The sequence below is a fragment of the Cherax quadricarinatus genome, chromosome 67 (assembly GCF_038502225.1).
Source record: "Cherax quadricarinatus isolate ZL_2023a chromosome 67, ASM3850222v1, whole genome shotgun sequence".
Classification (NCBI taxonomy): domain Eukaryota; kingdom Metazoa; phylum Arthropoda; class Malacostraca; order Decapoda; family Parastacidae; genus Cherax; species Cherax quadricarinatus.
The window spans coordinates 13394562-13412388 of NC_091358.1; the positions used below are offsets into that span (position 1 = coordinate 13394562).

At 46.2% G+C, this 17827-nt stretch overlaps 1 protein-coding gene across 7 annotated transcripts in view; it reads left to right on the plus strand.

Moving 5' to 3' along the window:
- The window catches only part of LOC128699706 (neuronal PAS domain-containing protein 2-like), a 689714-nt gene that overhangs the window by 16381 nt on the left and 655506 nt on the right, over positions 1 to 17827 (plus strand). For 6 of the 7 annotated variants that reach the window (XR_011393896.1, XR_011393897.1, XR_011393895.1 and 3 more), the window contains exon 1: positions 5020 to 5391. The exons of the other annotated variant lie outside the window; for it this stretch is intronic. Coding sequence is in view for 3 of the 6 variants with exons in the window: in XM_070099406.1 (XP_069955507.1) it covers positions 5228 to 5391 (164 nt within the window). In the remaining 3 variants the exon portion in view is untranslated. Of the gene's footprint in view, positions 1 to 5019; positions 5392 to 17827 lie in introns of those variants that run through there. 7 annotated transcript variants of the gene reach the window in all.

The following is a 17827-nucleotide window of genomic DNA, read 5'->3' on the forward strand; positions in this document are numbered from 1 at the left end:
TGCCATCCAGGAAAGTTGTCATGCAGGGAAGGGTGCCATCCAGGGAAGTTGTCATGCAGGGAAGGGTGCCATCCAGGAAAGTTATCATGCAGGGAAGGGTGCCATCCAGGAAAGTTATCATGCAGGGAAGGGTGCCATCCAGGGAAGGATGCCATCCAGGGATGGATGCCATCCAGGGATGGATGCCATCCAGGGAAGGATGACAGCCAGGGAAGGATGACAACCAGGGAAGGATGACAACCAGGGAAGGATGACAACCTGGGAAGGATGACAGCCAGGGAAGGATGACAACCAGGGAAGGATGACAACCAGGGAAGGATGACAGCCAGGGAAGGATGACAGCCAGGGAAGGATGACAACCAGGGAAGGGGCCATCCAGGAAAGGATGATAGCCAGGGAAGGATGACATCCAGGGAAGGATAACATCTAGGGAAGGATGACATCCAGGGAAGGATGACATCCAGGGAAGGGTGCCATCCAGGAAAGGATGACAGCCAGGGAAGGATGCCATCCAGGAAAGGATGACATCCAGGGAAGGATGACATCCAGGGAAGGATGGCAGCCAAGGAAGGGTACCATCCAGGGAAGGATGACAGCCAAGGAAGGGTACCATCCAGGGAAGGGTGCCATCCAGGAAAGGATGACATCCAGGGAAGGATGACATCCAGGGAAGGATGACATCCAGGGAAGGATGACAGTCAGGGAAGGGTGCCATCCAGGGAAGGATAACATCCAGGGAAGGATAACATCCAGGGAAGGGGGCCATCCAGGGAAGTTGTCATGCAGGGAAGGGTGCCATCCAGGGAAGTTGTCATGCAGGGAAGGGTGCCATCCAGGGAAATTGTCATGCAGGGAAGGGTGCCATCCAGGGAAGTTGTCATGCAGGGAAAGGTGCCATCCAGGAAAGTTGTCATGCAGGGAAGGGTGCCATCCAGGAAAGTTGTCATGCAGGGAAGGGTGCCATCCAGGGAAGTTGTCATGCAGGGAAGGGTGCCATCCAGGGAAGTTGTCATGCAGGGAAGGGTGCCATCCAGGGAAGTTGTCATGCAGGGAAGGGTGCCATCCAGGAAAGTTGTCATGCAGGGAAGGGTGCCATCCAGGGAAGTTGTCATGCAGGGAAGGGTGCCATCCAGGGAAGTTGTCATGCAGGGAAGGGTGCCATCCAGGGAAGTTGTCATGCAGGGAAGGGTGCCATCCAGGGAAGTTGTCATGCAGGGAAGGGTGCCATCCAGGGAAGTTGTCATGCAGGGAAGGGTGCCATCCAGGGAAGTTGTCATGCAGGGAAGGGTGCCATCCAGGGAAGTTGTCATGCAGGGAAGGGTGCCATCCAGGGAAGTTGTCATGCAGGGAAGGGTGCCATCCAGGGAAGTTGTCATGCAGAGAAGGGTGCCATCCAGGGAAGTTGTCATGCAGGGAAGGGTGCCATCCAGGGAAGTTGTCATGCAGGGAAGGGTGCCATCCAGGGAAGTTGTCATGCAGGGAAGGGTGCCATCCAGGGAAGTTGTCATGCAGGGAAGGGTGCCATCCAGGGAAGTTGTCATGCAGGGAAGGGTGCCATCCAGGGAAGTTGTCATGCAGGGAAGGGTGCCATCCAGGAAAGTTGTCATGCAGGGAAGGGTGCCATCCAGGGAAGTTGTCATGCAGGGAAGGGTGCCATCCAGGGAAGTTGTCATGCAGGGAAGGGTGCCATCCAGGGAAGTTGTCATGCAGGGAAGGGTGCCATCCAGGAAAGTTGTCATGCAGGGAAGGGTTCCATCCAGGAAAGTTTTCATGCAGGGAAGGGTGCCATCCAGGAAAGTTGTCATGCAGGGAAGGGTGCCATCCAGGGAAGTTGTCATGCAGGGAAGGGTGCCATCCAGGGAAGTTGTCATGCAGGGAAGGGTGCCATCCAGGGAAGTTGTCATGCAGGGAAGGGTGCCATCCAGGGAAGTTGTCATGCAGGGAAGGGTGCCATCCAGGGAAGTTGTCATGCTGGGAAGGGTGCCATCCAGGGAAGTTGTCATGCAGGGAAGGGTGCCATCCAGGAAAGTTGTCATGCAGGGAAGGGTGCCATCCAGGGAAGTTGTCATGCAGGGAAGGGTGCCATCCAGGAAAGTTTTCATGCAGGGAAGTGTGCCATCCAGGAAAGTTGTCATGCAGGGAAGGGTGCCATCCAGGAAAGTTATCATGCAGGGAAGGGTGCCATCCAGGAAAGTTATTATGCAGGGAAGGGTGCCATCCAGGGAAGGATGCCATCCAGGGATGGATGCCATCCAGGGATGGATGCCATCCAGGGAAGGATGACAGCCAGGGAAGGATGACAACCAGGGAAGGATGACAACCAGGGAAGGATGACAACCAGGGAAGGATGACAACCAGGGAAGGGTGCCATCCAGGAAAGGATGATAGCCAGGGAAGGATGACATCCAAGGAAGGATGACATCTAGGGAAGGATGACATCCAGGGAAGGATGACATCCAGGGAAGGGTGCCATCCAGGGAAGGGTGCCATCCAGGAAAGGATGACAGCCAGGGAAGGATGCCATCCAGGAAAGGATGACATTCAGGGAAGGATGACATCCAGGGAAGGATGACATCCAGGGAAGGATGACATCCAGGGAAGGATGACATCCAGGGAAGGATGACATCCAGGGAAGGATGGCAGCCAAGGAAGGGTACCATCCAGGGAAGGATGACAGCCAAGGAAGGGTACCATCCAGGGAAGGGTGCCATCCAGGAAAGGATGACATCCAGGGAAGGATGACATCCAGGGAAGGATGACATCCAGGGAAGGATGACAGTCAGGGAAGGGTGCCATCCAGGGAAGGATAACATCCAGGGAAGGATAACATCCAGGGAAGGGGGCCATCCAGGGAAGGATAACATCCAGGGAATGATGCCATCCAGGGAAGGATAACATCCAGGGAAGGATGACATCCAGGGAAGGATGACATCCAGGGAAGGATGACATCTAGGGAAGGATGACATCCAGGGAAGGATGACATCCAGGGAAGGATGACAGCTAGGCAAGGGTGCCATCCAGGGAAGGATAACATCCAGGGAAGGATGACATCCAGGGAAGGATGACATCCAGGGAAGGATGACATCCAGGGAAGGATGACATCCAGGGAAGGATGACATCCAGGGAAGGATGACATCCAGGGAAGGATGACATCCAGGGAAGGGTGCCATCCAGGGAAGGATAACATCCAGGGAAGGGGGCCATCCAGGGAAGGATAACATCCAGGGAAGGATGACATCCAGGGAAGGATAACATCCAGGGAAGGATGACATCCAGGGAAGGATGACATCCAGGAAAGGATGACATCCAGGGAAGGATAACATCCGGGGAAGGATAACATCCGGGGAAGGATGACAGCCAGGGAAGGATGACAGCCAGGGAAGGATGACAGCCAGGGAAGGATGACAGCCAGGGAAGGGTGACAGCCAGGAAAGGATGCCATCCAGGGAAGGATGACATCCAGGGAAGGATGACATCCAGGGAAGGATGACATCCAGGGAAGGATGACAGCCAGGGAAGGATGACAGCCAGGGAAGGATGACAGCCAGGGAAGGATGACAGCCAGGGAAGGATGACAGCCAGGGAAGGGTGCCATCCAGGGAAGGGTGCCATCCAGGGAAGGATGCCATCCAGGGAAGGGTGCCATCCAGGGAAGGGTGCCATCCAGGGAAGGATGCCATCCAGGGAAGGGTGCCATCCAGGGAAGGATGACATCCAGGGAAGGATGACATCCAGGGAAGGATGACATCCAGGGAAGGATGACAGCCAGGGAAGGATGACAGCCAGGGAAGGATGACAGCCAGGGAAGGATGACAGCCAGGGAAGGATGACAGCCAGGGAAGGATGACAGCCAGGGAAGGATGACAGCCAGGGAAGGATGACAGCCAGGGAAGGATGACAGCCAGGGAAGGATGACAGCCAGGGAAGGGTGACAGCCAGGGAAGGATGACAGCCAGGGAAGGATGACAGCCAGGGAAGGGTGCCATCCAGGGAAGGGTGCCATCCAGGGAAGGATGCCATCCAGGGAAGGGTGCCATCCAGGGAAGGGTGCCATCCAGGGAAGGATGCCATCCAGGGAAGGGTGCCATCCAGGGAAGGGTGCCATCCAGGGAAGGGTGCCATCCAGGGAAGGGTGCCATCCAGGGAAGGGTGCCATCCAGGGAAGGGTGCCATCCAGGGAAGGGTGCCATCCAGGGAAGGATGCCATCCAGGGAAGGGTGCCATCCAGGGAAGGATGCCATCCAGGGAAGGGTGCCATCCAGGGAAGGGTGCCATCCAGGGAAGGGAAGGCACTAGTCATATCAAATGAGTAATGGAAACTTTTCTTTTTGCACTATGGCAGGAATATTGATCTTTCTGTCTCATGAACACGTAAGATGACAGGTAAATCAGTCTCATAAACACGTAAGATGACAAGTAAATTTTCACTTACATTCAGTATTGAAGTAAATCATTTACGAATTAGTAAGTTTATTCAGGCTAACACAAATATAGTTACATAGATTATCGTACATAGCAGCATATGTGTAAAGAACCTAGGATAACTCAAAAAAGTAATATTTCCCTTCGATCCTCCTGAGTCCTGGTCGTAGGGGAGATAATCCCCAGAACCAATAATAGATAAATTATATATAAATATAATCTTACCTATATATAATTAATTTCGTAGATGTTGAAAATTTGCACATTTGTACATTTAACTGGTTAGTTAAACTGTGCTATTAAATAAATTGTAGAGTATATTAGCATCTGTGGTTTTGCGGACCCATTCCCTTCTAAGATATATATAGTAAACTTTGGTATTGCATTTCGTTTGAATTAATAAGCGCAGTGCATTTTATTAAAGAGCGTATATTTAAGAAAAAATTATATAGTATTTTTGACGCTACAAATAGCGTAAATATAATGGGACGGTGGGAGTGCAGCGAAGAGTAAGCAGTGTATCACATAAGCAAGTATTCAGCGCCAACAAAATCTCCCACCAAACGCGGCGAAGCAGAGTATGTGTTGTCACGAGGCTCTGCTGAAGGTCAGTTGAGGAAGGTTGGTCGAGTGTTGTGCACGGCTGCAGCTCATCTCTGTGTTCTACACCTTATTTAGTGCTCTATAAACCAATCCCGTCGAGATTTATATATATACACAGCTGATTCCTGATCTCTGGATGGCTGATGATGAGTATTAACCTGGATATATCGTATGTGTAAAGAGATATGTGGATCTTACAGTGATGAATGCGAGGGATGAGCAGGAAGACACAGATGATACTCACTCTAGTATTGCTACAGGTGGTACTAACACCAGTACTAGTAGTACTAGTACAACTGTAGCAGCCACAGTACCTCAGACAACCTCAACAAGCGCCAGTATGGGCGGGGAACACAAATATCCAAGGTATGTTTGTGGCTAGATGCTGCAGCGTAGTGTTGTTATTCTTGGCATTATACATACAGTAAACTCGAGAAATAGACTTGTCATTTTCCGAATGAGAAATGTCTAGATTCGCAATGACGAATAAAGTCATTTTGTGCCTACGTTATTACACTTAGTTTTTTGTTGTTGTTCTTGTTTACACGCAAGATTGTTGTTGTTTCTGCATGTTTGATATCTCAGCCAGGTCTACACAAGATTGTTGTAGTATCTGCAAGATTGTTTCAGGTAGGCCTGCATAAGACTTGATGTTTCAGCAAGACTGTTGTTATTTCAGCTAGGTCTACACAAGCTTGTTGTTTCTGCAAGATGCTTGTTTTTTCTCCCAGGCCTACAGATAAGATTGTTGTTGCTTCTACAAAATTGTTGCCGTTTTGCCAGGTCTACATGCAATATTGTTTCTGCCAGGCCTACGCACAAGATTGTTGTTGCTTCTGCAAGATTGTTGTTGTTTCTTCCAGGCCTACACACATTGTTGTTGTTTCTGCAAGGACTAAAAACAATTTTTTTTTGTTTCTGCCAGGCTTACACACACATGGATGTTGTTCCTGTCATGTCTACAAGACTAATGATTACTTGTAATAGTAATTTATATAATTTATATAAATTCTTAACTTTTGAAGCAGAACGCTTTTGATTTCTTGTGTATATATCATTAGTGTGTAGATTTTTCAATATTGGGATATATTAAAACATGATATACAACACAACATGTATTCTGCTAAAGAGGACCTCAGTTGGAATTCGAAATGTACAAACATTATTCTTCCTCCTTTTTCCACTTTGTTGTATGTCCTTTCTCAACAATCTCGTGAGGTTTAATTCATGAGAATTTGTCTGGATTGGTTCATTTATTGTATTTAATGTTCAACTGGTAGTGGCTTCTGCTCACACACTGATGGACCAAGAGTTGGGCCAGAGGTTAGCAAACAGGTTGAAGAGGGTATCCTATACCCTGTACCCCAAGGTTCTATGGTGTATCGTTTATCATCTTGGCATTGTGTACCATAGTAGTTGGACACAGAGGATACCTTCGTCAACCTATTTGCTAATCTCTGGGCTAACTCTTAGGTATAACCTACTTGCACAAGTGGGTCCCGCCTGTTATGATGTGTCGTTTGGAGTTAGTGTCCCTACCGAAGTAAAAGGGAATGATAACGTTTTGTCAAACATTGTATGTACCTTGAAGAACCTGAGTGAATTATTGACCTCGTATGTTTAGACGTCAAGCAACGACAGTTTGTCGCCAGTTTCGTCTTAAAGTTGCATGTGTATCAATTTACGTTTCAGCTATATGTGGGTTTTATTAAGTACATAGAACAATGAGAAAAAATGCAAGTTATATAAAGCATCTGAATCGTGTGGTTAAGTATAATTTTAAAAGCAAATATATGAATGAGAAAGGTTGGATTTGAGTTGTTCCTGCCTAGCACAGGTAACTTTATGAGACTGCCGAGTAGCTTGGCAACGAGAGGCCTACGCTAGGTTCCTTTGCTCCAAGATGAGGTCTTATATGCGTTACTAAAATAAACATTCCACAGTTTTCTATTATAGTGTTACGTAGCTTGATTGTAGATGACTTCTATATTTAAACTTGTCACTTTCTTGAAAGAATAACCTGGATCTGTCCCACTTTATAATATGGGAATAAGTGTTGCTAGAGCTGTCCATTCTACAGACATATTTGTGATGAATTAAACACATGTGCAACATCTGGATATCTTTACTATATAGACGTTTTGCCATCCAATGGCTTTATCAGTACATAATTTGAAGGCTGTAGAACTATATACAAAAGAGTGGAAATCGAGGTAATCAGTCCCTCAGCCTAGGAGCAGGTGCTCATCACCAGTTCCTAGGCTGAGGGACTGATTACCTCGTCCTGCACTGTCGGTACATATATCTACAGTCTTCCGATTATGTCCATGTATTGTATTGATAAAGCCACTGGATGGCGAAACATCTACATAAAGATACCTAGATGATGTAAATGTGTGTAATTCATCATCTTGTCGGTAATGTATACCACTGATCTACCGGCATGTTTGTGTTCTTGTAGGGTTGTAGGAAGACCCCCTAGCAGTTTCATCCACTGCAGGGGATCTACCTACCTGGAGTCTACCTGGAGGGTATTTCGGGGATCAACGCCCCCGCGGTCCGATCCATGACCAGGCCTCCCGGTGGATCAGAGCCTGATCAACTAGGCTGTAACTGCTGGCCCCACGGGATGCTGAAGACTCCTGCATCCTTGAGTCTGGTGATGGTGTGGAGGTTCTCGTGATATCTCTGGTGGTTTTGATGGTAACCATAGCAATATCGATGTTGTTCTGATTCCTGGCATCGAAGTGTATCATGTCCGCTATCCTTTTGCAGTAAAAGATCATGTGCCGAGGAAATTTGAGGAATTTGTATGTGATCTAACATGTCTTTAAGTAGTCGCCCCTGCAGATCCTAAGTGTCCACGAGAAAATGTCAGTTATGAAGTCTTTATTTGTAGGTTTACGGTATAAAGTACGTTTTTAGTTGGATCCATTGTCCTTGGCTGTACATCCAAGAAAGGCAGTATGTCGTCGATTACTTCGTCCAAGATAAATTATACTGAAGGCTTTATCTGGTTTGGAAAGAATAAAAATAATACCGTGGCTGGAACAGTGCACAAATAACCTACATTTAGAAGATTAAAATTTATGACGACGTTTTGGTCCGACTAGTCATAAATTTAAGTCTCCTAAGTGCACGTTATTTGTGTCATTCTTTACCTGGTTCAGCTGGTCTTTGAAGTGTACGGTGAAGCACCTCGGTACGATGACTTAAGATATTGTCAACGTACCTCATCCAGGTGATGTGTTGACAAAGGATTCACACAGGGCATTTTTGCAATAGCACTGCAGGACACCCCTATACTTCCACTACCAAAACGAAACATCGAAGCCCGTAGAGAGTGAGGTAAGAACCGCAACATCAGGATCACCATAGCTGACAAAGGCGGAGGAGTGGTCATCACCGAGAATACCGCCTCGACCGTTATTCCATCTACGTTATTGTGAATTTTATGATAAATAAGACTCATATATACTCATTTCTTCATTAACATATCAGCCGTTTCCCACCAGGGCAGGATAATCCGAAATAGAGGAAACACTTTCACCATCACTCACTCCATCACTGTCTTGCCAGAGGCGTGAGTACACTACAGTTAAAAAACTGCAACATATCACCACCCCTCCTTCAGAGTGCAGGCACTGTACTTCCCACCTCCAGGACTTAAGTCCGGCTAACTCGTTTCTCAGGATCCTTTCATAAATGTTACTTTGCTCACACTTCTACAAATTTATATGCCCTCCAAGTCATTCTATTTTGTTCCCCTCCCCTCTAAATGTCCGAACCACCTCAACAACCCCTCCTTGATAATACTTTTAGAAACTTTGTCCTAATATCCAAACTACGGATTCTCTGCATATTCACACCACGCATTACCCTCAGACACGACATCTCCACTGCATCCAGCCTTCTCCGTGTTGCAACATTCGCCTCCCATGATTCACACCCTTAAAAGAGTGTTGGTACCACTGTACTGTCATACATTTTCCCTCTTTTCTTCAGTAGATAATTTTTTTTTTGTCTCCGCAGACTCCTCTACTTCTCTTCAGAATCTCTCAAAAACAGTGTCATCAGCAGAAAGCAACTGTGACAACTTCCACTTTGTGTTAGATTTCTTATGTTTCACTCCCATACTTCTTCCCAATACCCAATCAAATGCTCATATGCTCAATAATAACCCACATGGAGACAAACTCAGGAAGCTGAGTTTGTCTCTGGAATCCTCTTCAGAACGGGTAGAAATATACAGATCACTCAGCCTCCTGTATTTCTTCCTCTGTGTGAGTTATTACTGAGCACTAACAAGTGTTCATTACACTTTAGGTATTCATTAACACATACATGGAAAAAAATACATTAATCACACGATTGCAAATATATAAAAATACCACAGTGAAAATAGGAAAAACACATGATCGCTTTCATGTGTTTACATATCTTCTGAAGGTATGTGTGTATGCACATGAAAGCACTCAGGTCTTATTTTTATTTTCACTGTGGTATTTTTAAATACATATATACGCAATAACTGTAGGCGATATGAAGTTAGTAGATGATTACACAGATTAATACAATACAGTTTTCTTTAACTGGGCTCTGGGAAGGGGCGGCAGACAAGCCTTGTAGAAATGGGACCAGGTGCGTCTCATCTAGCGGCCTTCAACGAGGTTTTGTGGTCAAAGATGACCAAAGACTTATTGAAGCAATTCTTTTGGACTGATTGGTGATTATTGCATCTTGGTGCTGCCAGAATTATATACAGTGTTGTTGAGGCTGCTAGGTCAGCACACTTGGCTATTATTGTTGCTGCCGGACTCGAATTACAAGGTTGTTGTTTGATTAAACTATGATACCGGTTGGAGCCAGGATAAAAGGCTACGCCCTCATGTCATTATCAGATTGATAAAGCCTGCTCCGCAGCCGTGCTCCGCAGGCGGAACATGTTGATGGAGATAGCCAGGTGCCACACGTGTATCTTAGTCATCAAGGCTGTTGCTGCAAGCCTACATGCAAGATAAGAACAAATGAGTGGAGGAACACTGCAGAAGTGTAGATAAATGGTTCAGAGAACCGACAAGTTGATAAATTAAACACATGTGCAACACCTGGGTATCTTTTCCTGAATAAAGATACCCAAGTGTTCCACATGTGTCTTTATTTATCAGCACTGCAGACGGCCTACTGGCACATACAAGGCAGGTTCTTATCAAAACCACCCCCTTCCCAAAGCTATCGTACCCACGACACCAATCACACCCAGCTCCTCCCGTCTAATCTGTTGTTAAAGCTACCCAGGGTCCTAGCATCGATTACCCTACTCGAAAGATTGTTCCACGCATCGACCACTATGTTAGAAAACCATTACTTACCTATGTCCTTTCTAAATCTAAATTTATCCAACTTAAATCCGTTATTCCTGGTTCTTATCCGAGTCGATATCCTCAGTATTTTATTAGTATCACCTTTGTTTATGCCCATCATCCACTTACAGACTTGGATGATATCTCCTCTCATTCTGCGTCTCTTAAGAGAGTGAGGATTCAAGGATCTAAGTCTATCTTTACATAGTGAATCATTTTAGTCATCCTTCTCTGTATGTTCTCCAATGAATTTATATCCATCCTGTAGTAAAGAGACCAAAACTGAGCGGCATAATCTAAGTGATGCCTTACTTGTGATGTATAGAGCTGTAAAATAACTTTTGGACTCCTGTTACTTATACTTCTTGAAATAAATACTAGTAATCTGTTAGCCTTATTGCGCATACTTAGGCACTGGTGTCTTGGCTTTAGATTTCTGCTTACCATGACTCCTAATTTCTTTTCACATTCTGTGTGATCAAGTTCTACTTCACCTAGTTTATAACTTCGAGGGTTATATTCATTTCCAAGGACTAGGACTTTACACTTGTCCACATTGAACTTCATCTGCCACTTTTCAGACCAAGACATTATTTTGTCCAAATCCTCCTTGAGTTTATTGGTATCCTTCTCAGAATCAATCATTCGGCCTATTTTTGCATCTTCAGCAAATTTTCTCATGTCACTTGTAATTCCTTCAAGGTCATTAATGTAAATTATGAACAACAATGGGCCTAAAACTGATCCTTGTGGAACGCCACTAGAGTGTTGTTCTTTTTTCATACACATACTGACTGTTTCTTTTGGTTATCCTGGTAATTTACACATATGTTGCTCCGCAACAAGATCACAGTATTGTAGATGAATGGTTCACAGAACCGACATGTTGATAAATTAGACACGTGTGCAACTCTTGGGTATCTTTATTAAGGAAACGTTTCGCCACACAGTGGCTTCATCAGTCCATACAAAGGAGAAACTTGAAGAACAGGAGGAGAATGAGGTAATCAGTCCCTCAACCTTGAGTCGATGTGGTCAGTCCATCAATCTTGAATAGAATACGGCATATGAGCGGAGAAGTCGCTTATATACCGTAGGCAGGAGAGGTGCAGCAGTCGTAGGTGGTGTCACATTTGCCCAATGTGGAAGTAGGTCGTGCCCAAGGGTTAGGCAAGCGAAGAATTCCCGACACCACCTACGACTGTTGCACCTCTCCTGCCACCGGTTTATAAGCTGCTTCTCCGCTCATATGCCGTATTTTATTCAAGATTGATGGACTGACCACATCGACTCAAGGTTGAGGGACTGATTACCTCATTCTCCACCTGTTCTTCAAGTTTCTCCTGTGTATGGATTGATGAAGCCACTGTGTGGCGAAACGTTTCCTTAATAAAGATACCCAAGAGTTGCACATGTGTCTAATTTATCAAGATCACAGTAAACAGGTAATCTCACATGATGCAAAACAACCACTGTGGGAAGAAAAAGATAGTGAACATAACTTTGATAATGTGAGAAATCATAAAGGCGCTTGGATGTTCACCACTTTTCACAGTGGTTGTTTTGCGTATGTTGCCGTGTATGATAATTGTACTTATGAGTACAATTATCATAAATAGCTATTATCATACATACCAAAAATAACTTGTCTACTTGTAATATCGGAGAGGTAATGATATGAGATACCAAGACGTTGGTAAAAACATATTATTATTTGGAAACCTTTACTGAAGACGCATTAAAGTTCTCAATTTACTCAACCATGAGGACACCTGTGAACCTATGACGACTAGACACCTGTGAACCTATGACGACTAGACACCTGTGAACCTATGACGACTAGACACCTGTGAACCTATGACGACTAGACACCTGTGAACCTATGACGACTAGACACCTGTGAACCTCTGACGACTAGACACCTGTGAACCTCTGACGACTAGACACCTGTGAACCTATGACGACTAGACACCTGTGAACCTATGACGACTAGACACCTGTGAACCTCTGACGACTAGACACCTGTGAACCTATGACGACTAGACACCTGTGAACCTATGACGACTAGACACCTGTGAACCTATGACGACTAGACACCTGTGAACCTATGACGACTAGACACCTGTGAACCTATGACGACTAGACACCTGTGAACCTATGACGACTAGACACCTGTGAACCTATGACGACTAGACACCTGTGAACCTATGACTAGACACCTGTGAACCTCTGACGACTAGACACCTGTGAACCTATGACGACTAGACACCTGTGAACCTCTGACGACTAGACACCTGTGAACCTCTGACGACTAGACACCTGTGAACCTATGACGACTAGACACCTGTGAACCTATGACGACTAGACACCTGTGAACCTATGACGACTAGACACCTGTGAACCTATGACGACTAGACACCTGTGAACCTCTGACGACTAGACACCTGTGAACCTATGACGACTAGACACCTGTGAACCTCTGACGACTAGACACCTGTGAACCTCTGACGACTAGACACCTGTGAACCTATGACGACTAGACACCTGTGAACCTCTGACGACTAGACACCTGTGAACCTATGACGACTAGACACCTGTGAACCTCTGACGACTAGACACCTGTGAACCTCTGACGACTAGACACCTGTGAACCTATGACGACTAGACACCTGTGAACCTATGATGACTAGACACCTGTGAACCTCTGACGACTAGACACCTGTGAACCTCTGACGACTAGACACCTGTGAACCTATGACGACTAGACACCTGTGAACCTCTGACGACTAGACACCTGTGAACCTCTGACGACTAGACACCTGTGAACCTATGACGACTAGACACCTGTGAACCTCTGACGACTAGACACCTGTGAACCTATGACAACTAGACACCTGTGAACCTCTGACGACTAGACACCTGTGAACCTATGACTAGACACCTGTGAACCTCTGACGACTAGACACCTGTGAACCTCTGACGACTAGACACCTGTAAACCTCTCACGACTACTAGACATCTGTGAACCTATGACGACTTCTAAACACCTTTGAACCTCTCACTAGACACCTGTGAACCTCTCACGACTAGACACCTGTGAACCTCTCACGACTAGACACCTGTGAACCTCTCACGACTACTAGACACCTGTGAACCTATGACGACTTCTAGACACCTTTGAGCCTCTGACTAGACACCTGTGAACCTCTGACGACTTCTAGACACCTTTGAGCCTCTCACGACTAGTCACCTGTGAACCTCTGACGACTAGACACCTGTGAACCTCTGACGACTAGACACCTGTGAACCTCTGACGACTTCTAGACACCTTTGAACCTCTCACGACTAGATACTTGTGAACCTCTGACGACTACTAGACACCTTTTGAAACTCTCACGACTACACACCTGTGAACCTCTGACGACTACTAGACACTCGTGAACCTCTCACTAGACACCTGTGAACCTCTGACGACTACTAGACACCTGTGACCCTCTGACGACTACTAGACACCTGTGAACCTCTCACGACTACTAGACACCTGTGAACCTCTCACGACTACTGGACACCTGTGAACCTCTCACGACTACTAGACACCTGTGAACCTTTCACGACTACTAGATACCTGTGAACCTCTGACGACTAGACACCTGTGAACCTCGGACGATAATAGACGACTGTGAAACACTGACGACTATTAGACACCTGTGAACCTCACGACTACCAGACACCTGTTAACCTCTGACGACTACTAGACACCTGTGAACCTCTGACGACTAGACACCTGTGAACCTCTGACGACTACCAGACACCTGTGAATCTCTGACGACTACTAGACGCTTGTGAACCTCTGACGACTACTAGACACCTGTGAACCTCTGACGACTACTAGACACCTGTGAACCTCTGGCGACTACTAGACACCTGTGAACCTCTGACGACTAGTAGACACCTGTGAACCTCTGACGACTACTAGACACCTGTGAACCTCTGACGACTACTAGACACCTGTGAACCTCTGACGACTACTAGACACCTGTGAACCTCTGACGACTACTAGGCACCTGTGATCTTCTCACGACTACTAGACACCTGTGAACCTCTGACGACTACCAGACACCTGTGAATCTCTGACGACTACTAGACGCTTGTGAACCTCTGACGACTACTAGACACCTGTGAACCTCTGACGACTACTAGACACCTGTAAACCTCTGACGACTACTAGATACCTGTGAACCTCTGACGACTACTAGACACCTGTAAACCTCTGACGACTACTAGAATCTGTGAACCTCTTACGACTACTAAACACCTGTGAACCTCTGACGACTACTAGAATCTGTGAATCTCTGACGACTACTAGACACCTGTGAACCTCTCACGACTACTAGACACCTGTGAACCTCTCATGACTATTAGACACCTGTGAACCTCTCACGACTGCTAGACACCTGTGAACCTCTCACGACTGCTAGACACCTGTGAACCTCTCACGACTGCTAGACACCTGTGAACCTCTCACGACTGCTAGACACCTGTGAACCTTTCACGACTGCTAGACACCTGTGAACCTGTCACGACTGCTAGACACCTGTGAACCTCTCACGACTGCTAGACACCTGTGAACCTCTCACGACTGCTAGACACCTGTGAACCTCTCACGACTGCTAGACACCTGTGAACCTCTCACGACTACTAGACACCTGTGAACCTCTCACGACTACTAGACACCTGTGAACCTCTCACGACTGCTAGACACCTGTGAACTTCTCACGACTACTAGACACCTGTGAACCTCTCACGACTACTAGACACCTGTGAACCTCTCACGACTACTAGACACCTGTGAACCTCTCACGACTGCTAGACACCTGTGAACCTCTCACGACTACTAGACACCTGTGAACCTCTCACGACTACTAGACACCTGTGAACCTCTCACGACTACTAGACACCTGTGAACCTCTCACGACTACTAGACACCTGTGAACCTCTCACGACTACTAGACACCTGTGAACCTCTCACGACTGCTAGACACCTGTGAACTTCTCACGACTACTAGACACCTGTGAACCTCTCACGACTACTAGACACCTGTGAACCTCTCACGACTACTAGACACCTGTGAACCTCTCACGACTGCTAGACACCTGTGAACCTCTCACGACTACTAGACACCTGTGAACCTCTCACGACTACTAGACACCTGTGAACCTCTCACGACTACTAGACACCTGTGAACCTCTCACGACTGCTAGACACCTGTGAACCTCTCACGACTGCTAGACACCTGTGAACCTCTCACGACTACTAGACACCTGTGAACCTCTCACGACTACTAGACACCTGTGAACCTCTCACGACTGCTAGACACCTGTGAACCTCTCACGACTGCTAGACACCTGTGAACCTCTCACGACTGCTAGACACCTGTGAACCTCTCACGACTGCTAGACACCTGTGAACCTCACACGACTGCTAGACACCTGTGAACCTCTCACGACTGCTAGACACCTGTGAACCTCTCACGACTGCTAGACACCTGTGAACCTCACACGACTGCTAGACACCTGTGAACCTCTCACGACTGCTAGACACCTGTGAACCTCTCACGACTGCTAGACACCTGTGAACCTCTCACGACTGCTAGACACCTGTGAACCTCTCACGACTGCTAGACACCTGTGAACCCCTCACGACTGCTAGACACCTGTGAACCTCTCACGACTGCTAGACACCTGTGAACCTCTCACGACTGCTAGACACCTGTGAACCTCTCACGACTGCTAGACACCTGTGAACCTCTCACGACTGCTAGACACCTGTGAACCTCTCACGACTGCTAGACACCTGTGAACCTCTCACGACTGCTAGACACCTGTGAACCTCTCACGACTGCTAGACACCTCACGAAAAATCAACCATATTCCAACAGTGAAGACAAACTTCAACCTGTCCACAACAGCCCTAAAACAGTGGGAAAGATAACAGTTTGCAGAGAGAGAGAGAGAGAGGAACTTTATTGAGACGTTTCGCCTGTAGGACAGACTTCTTCAGTCGACGAAGAAGCGAAACATCTTTGTGTCCATCTTCACTTGTCGGCCCTGGGCCACTCGTGTCTCCAATCCCATACGAGAAACAATGTACACTCTATATGAGACAGTAATAAGTCCACTATATCCAGTCACCACTGTAACTATAATTTATATACCAAATATACAGCTGTTTCTTCTCAAATGTATTAGCAATTTCTGTAATTTGTATAACCTCTTGTAAACACTCAAGAAATACACTTCGGATCAGTATTATTTTTAGCATTACTTAGTTGAAACATTAATTTACGTTTACCTGCAGCTTGAAGAATGAGGAAACGTTTCGCCAGCCAATGGCTTCTTCAGTCCAATAAAAAGAACGGTGGAAGAAGAGGAGGAATTTGAAGTAATCAGTCCCTCAGCCTTGAGTCGATGTGCTTAGTCCATCAGTATTGATTGAACACACAGACTCCAGGCTGAGGGACTGATGATCTCAAACTCCCTTGCTTTTTCCGTCATTCTTCTCTATATCAAACTGAAGAAGCCACTGGCTGGCGAAACGTTTCGTCAATGAAGATTCCCAAATGTTGAAAAAGTGTCTCAGTCTTCAACTCCCAGTTTTTCAAAATCATGAAGCTTAAGGGGCACGCAAGTACCCCTGTCTTCTCATAAGCACAGTTGTGCTGCAACACAATTGTCATCAAAGAATTGTTAAGTTATACCATAAATTAAGGAAAGATCCTGGACATCACCTTACGAAACAGACAAAGTAAATGTGATAGTAATTATGAACAAGGTAGAGTATAGTGGAAAAATAAACATGTTGTTAAAAGACAGAGGTACTAACGTGCCTCTGAAAACCTGTTTGGGTCAGGCAGTACAAGGAGTGGCCAAGGCTCGACTGACTGCACAATGATTTGAAGACGCACTCACTACTCTGAGCCAGTCAGGCTTAACATGACTTGCAACATAGAAACTCTTACGAGGACAAAAAAAATCCTGTGTTTCGCTCTGCTAGGATTTCCTCTTAGAAATTATTATAATTTATCCGAGTACATATGTCTGTCCATGTTGAATATAAATCACAAATGAGTTATGTGTATGCTTTTTTTTTTAAATTGATTTGCAGGGTGTCCTGTAAATCTGGAACCATAGAGTATATTATTATAATCAAGGGGGAAGCGCTAAACTCGTAGGATTATACAGCGCCTGGGTGGGGGGGATGTGGAAGGCATTCAGGCTTAATTCGGGGAACTGGAGCACAGATCCAATTCCCTAAATCAAGAGCCCTCACCAACATCAAAGAACCTTCCCTGAGGAGACCATAGATTATAATAATTATTGGTTTTCCTTCATAGGAAGTCCCTTGATGGAGAATTATACACATGGGCAACATCTGGGTA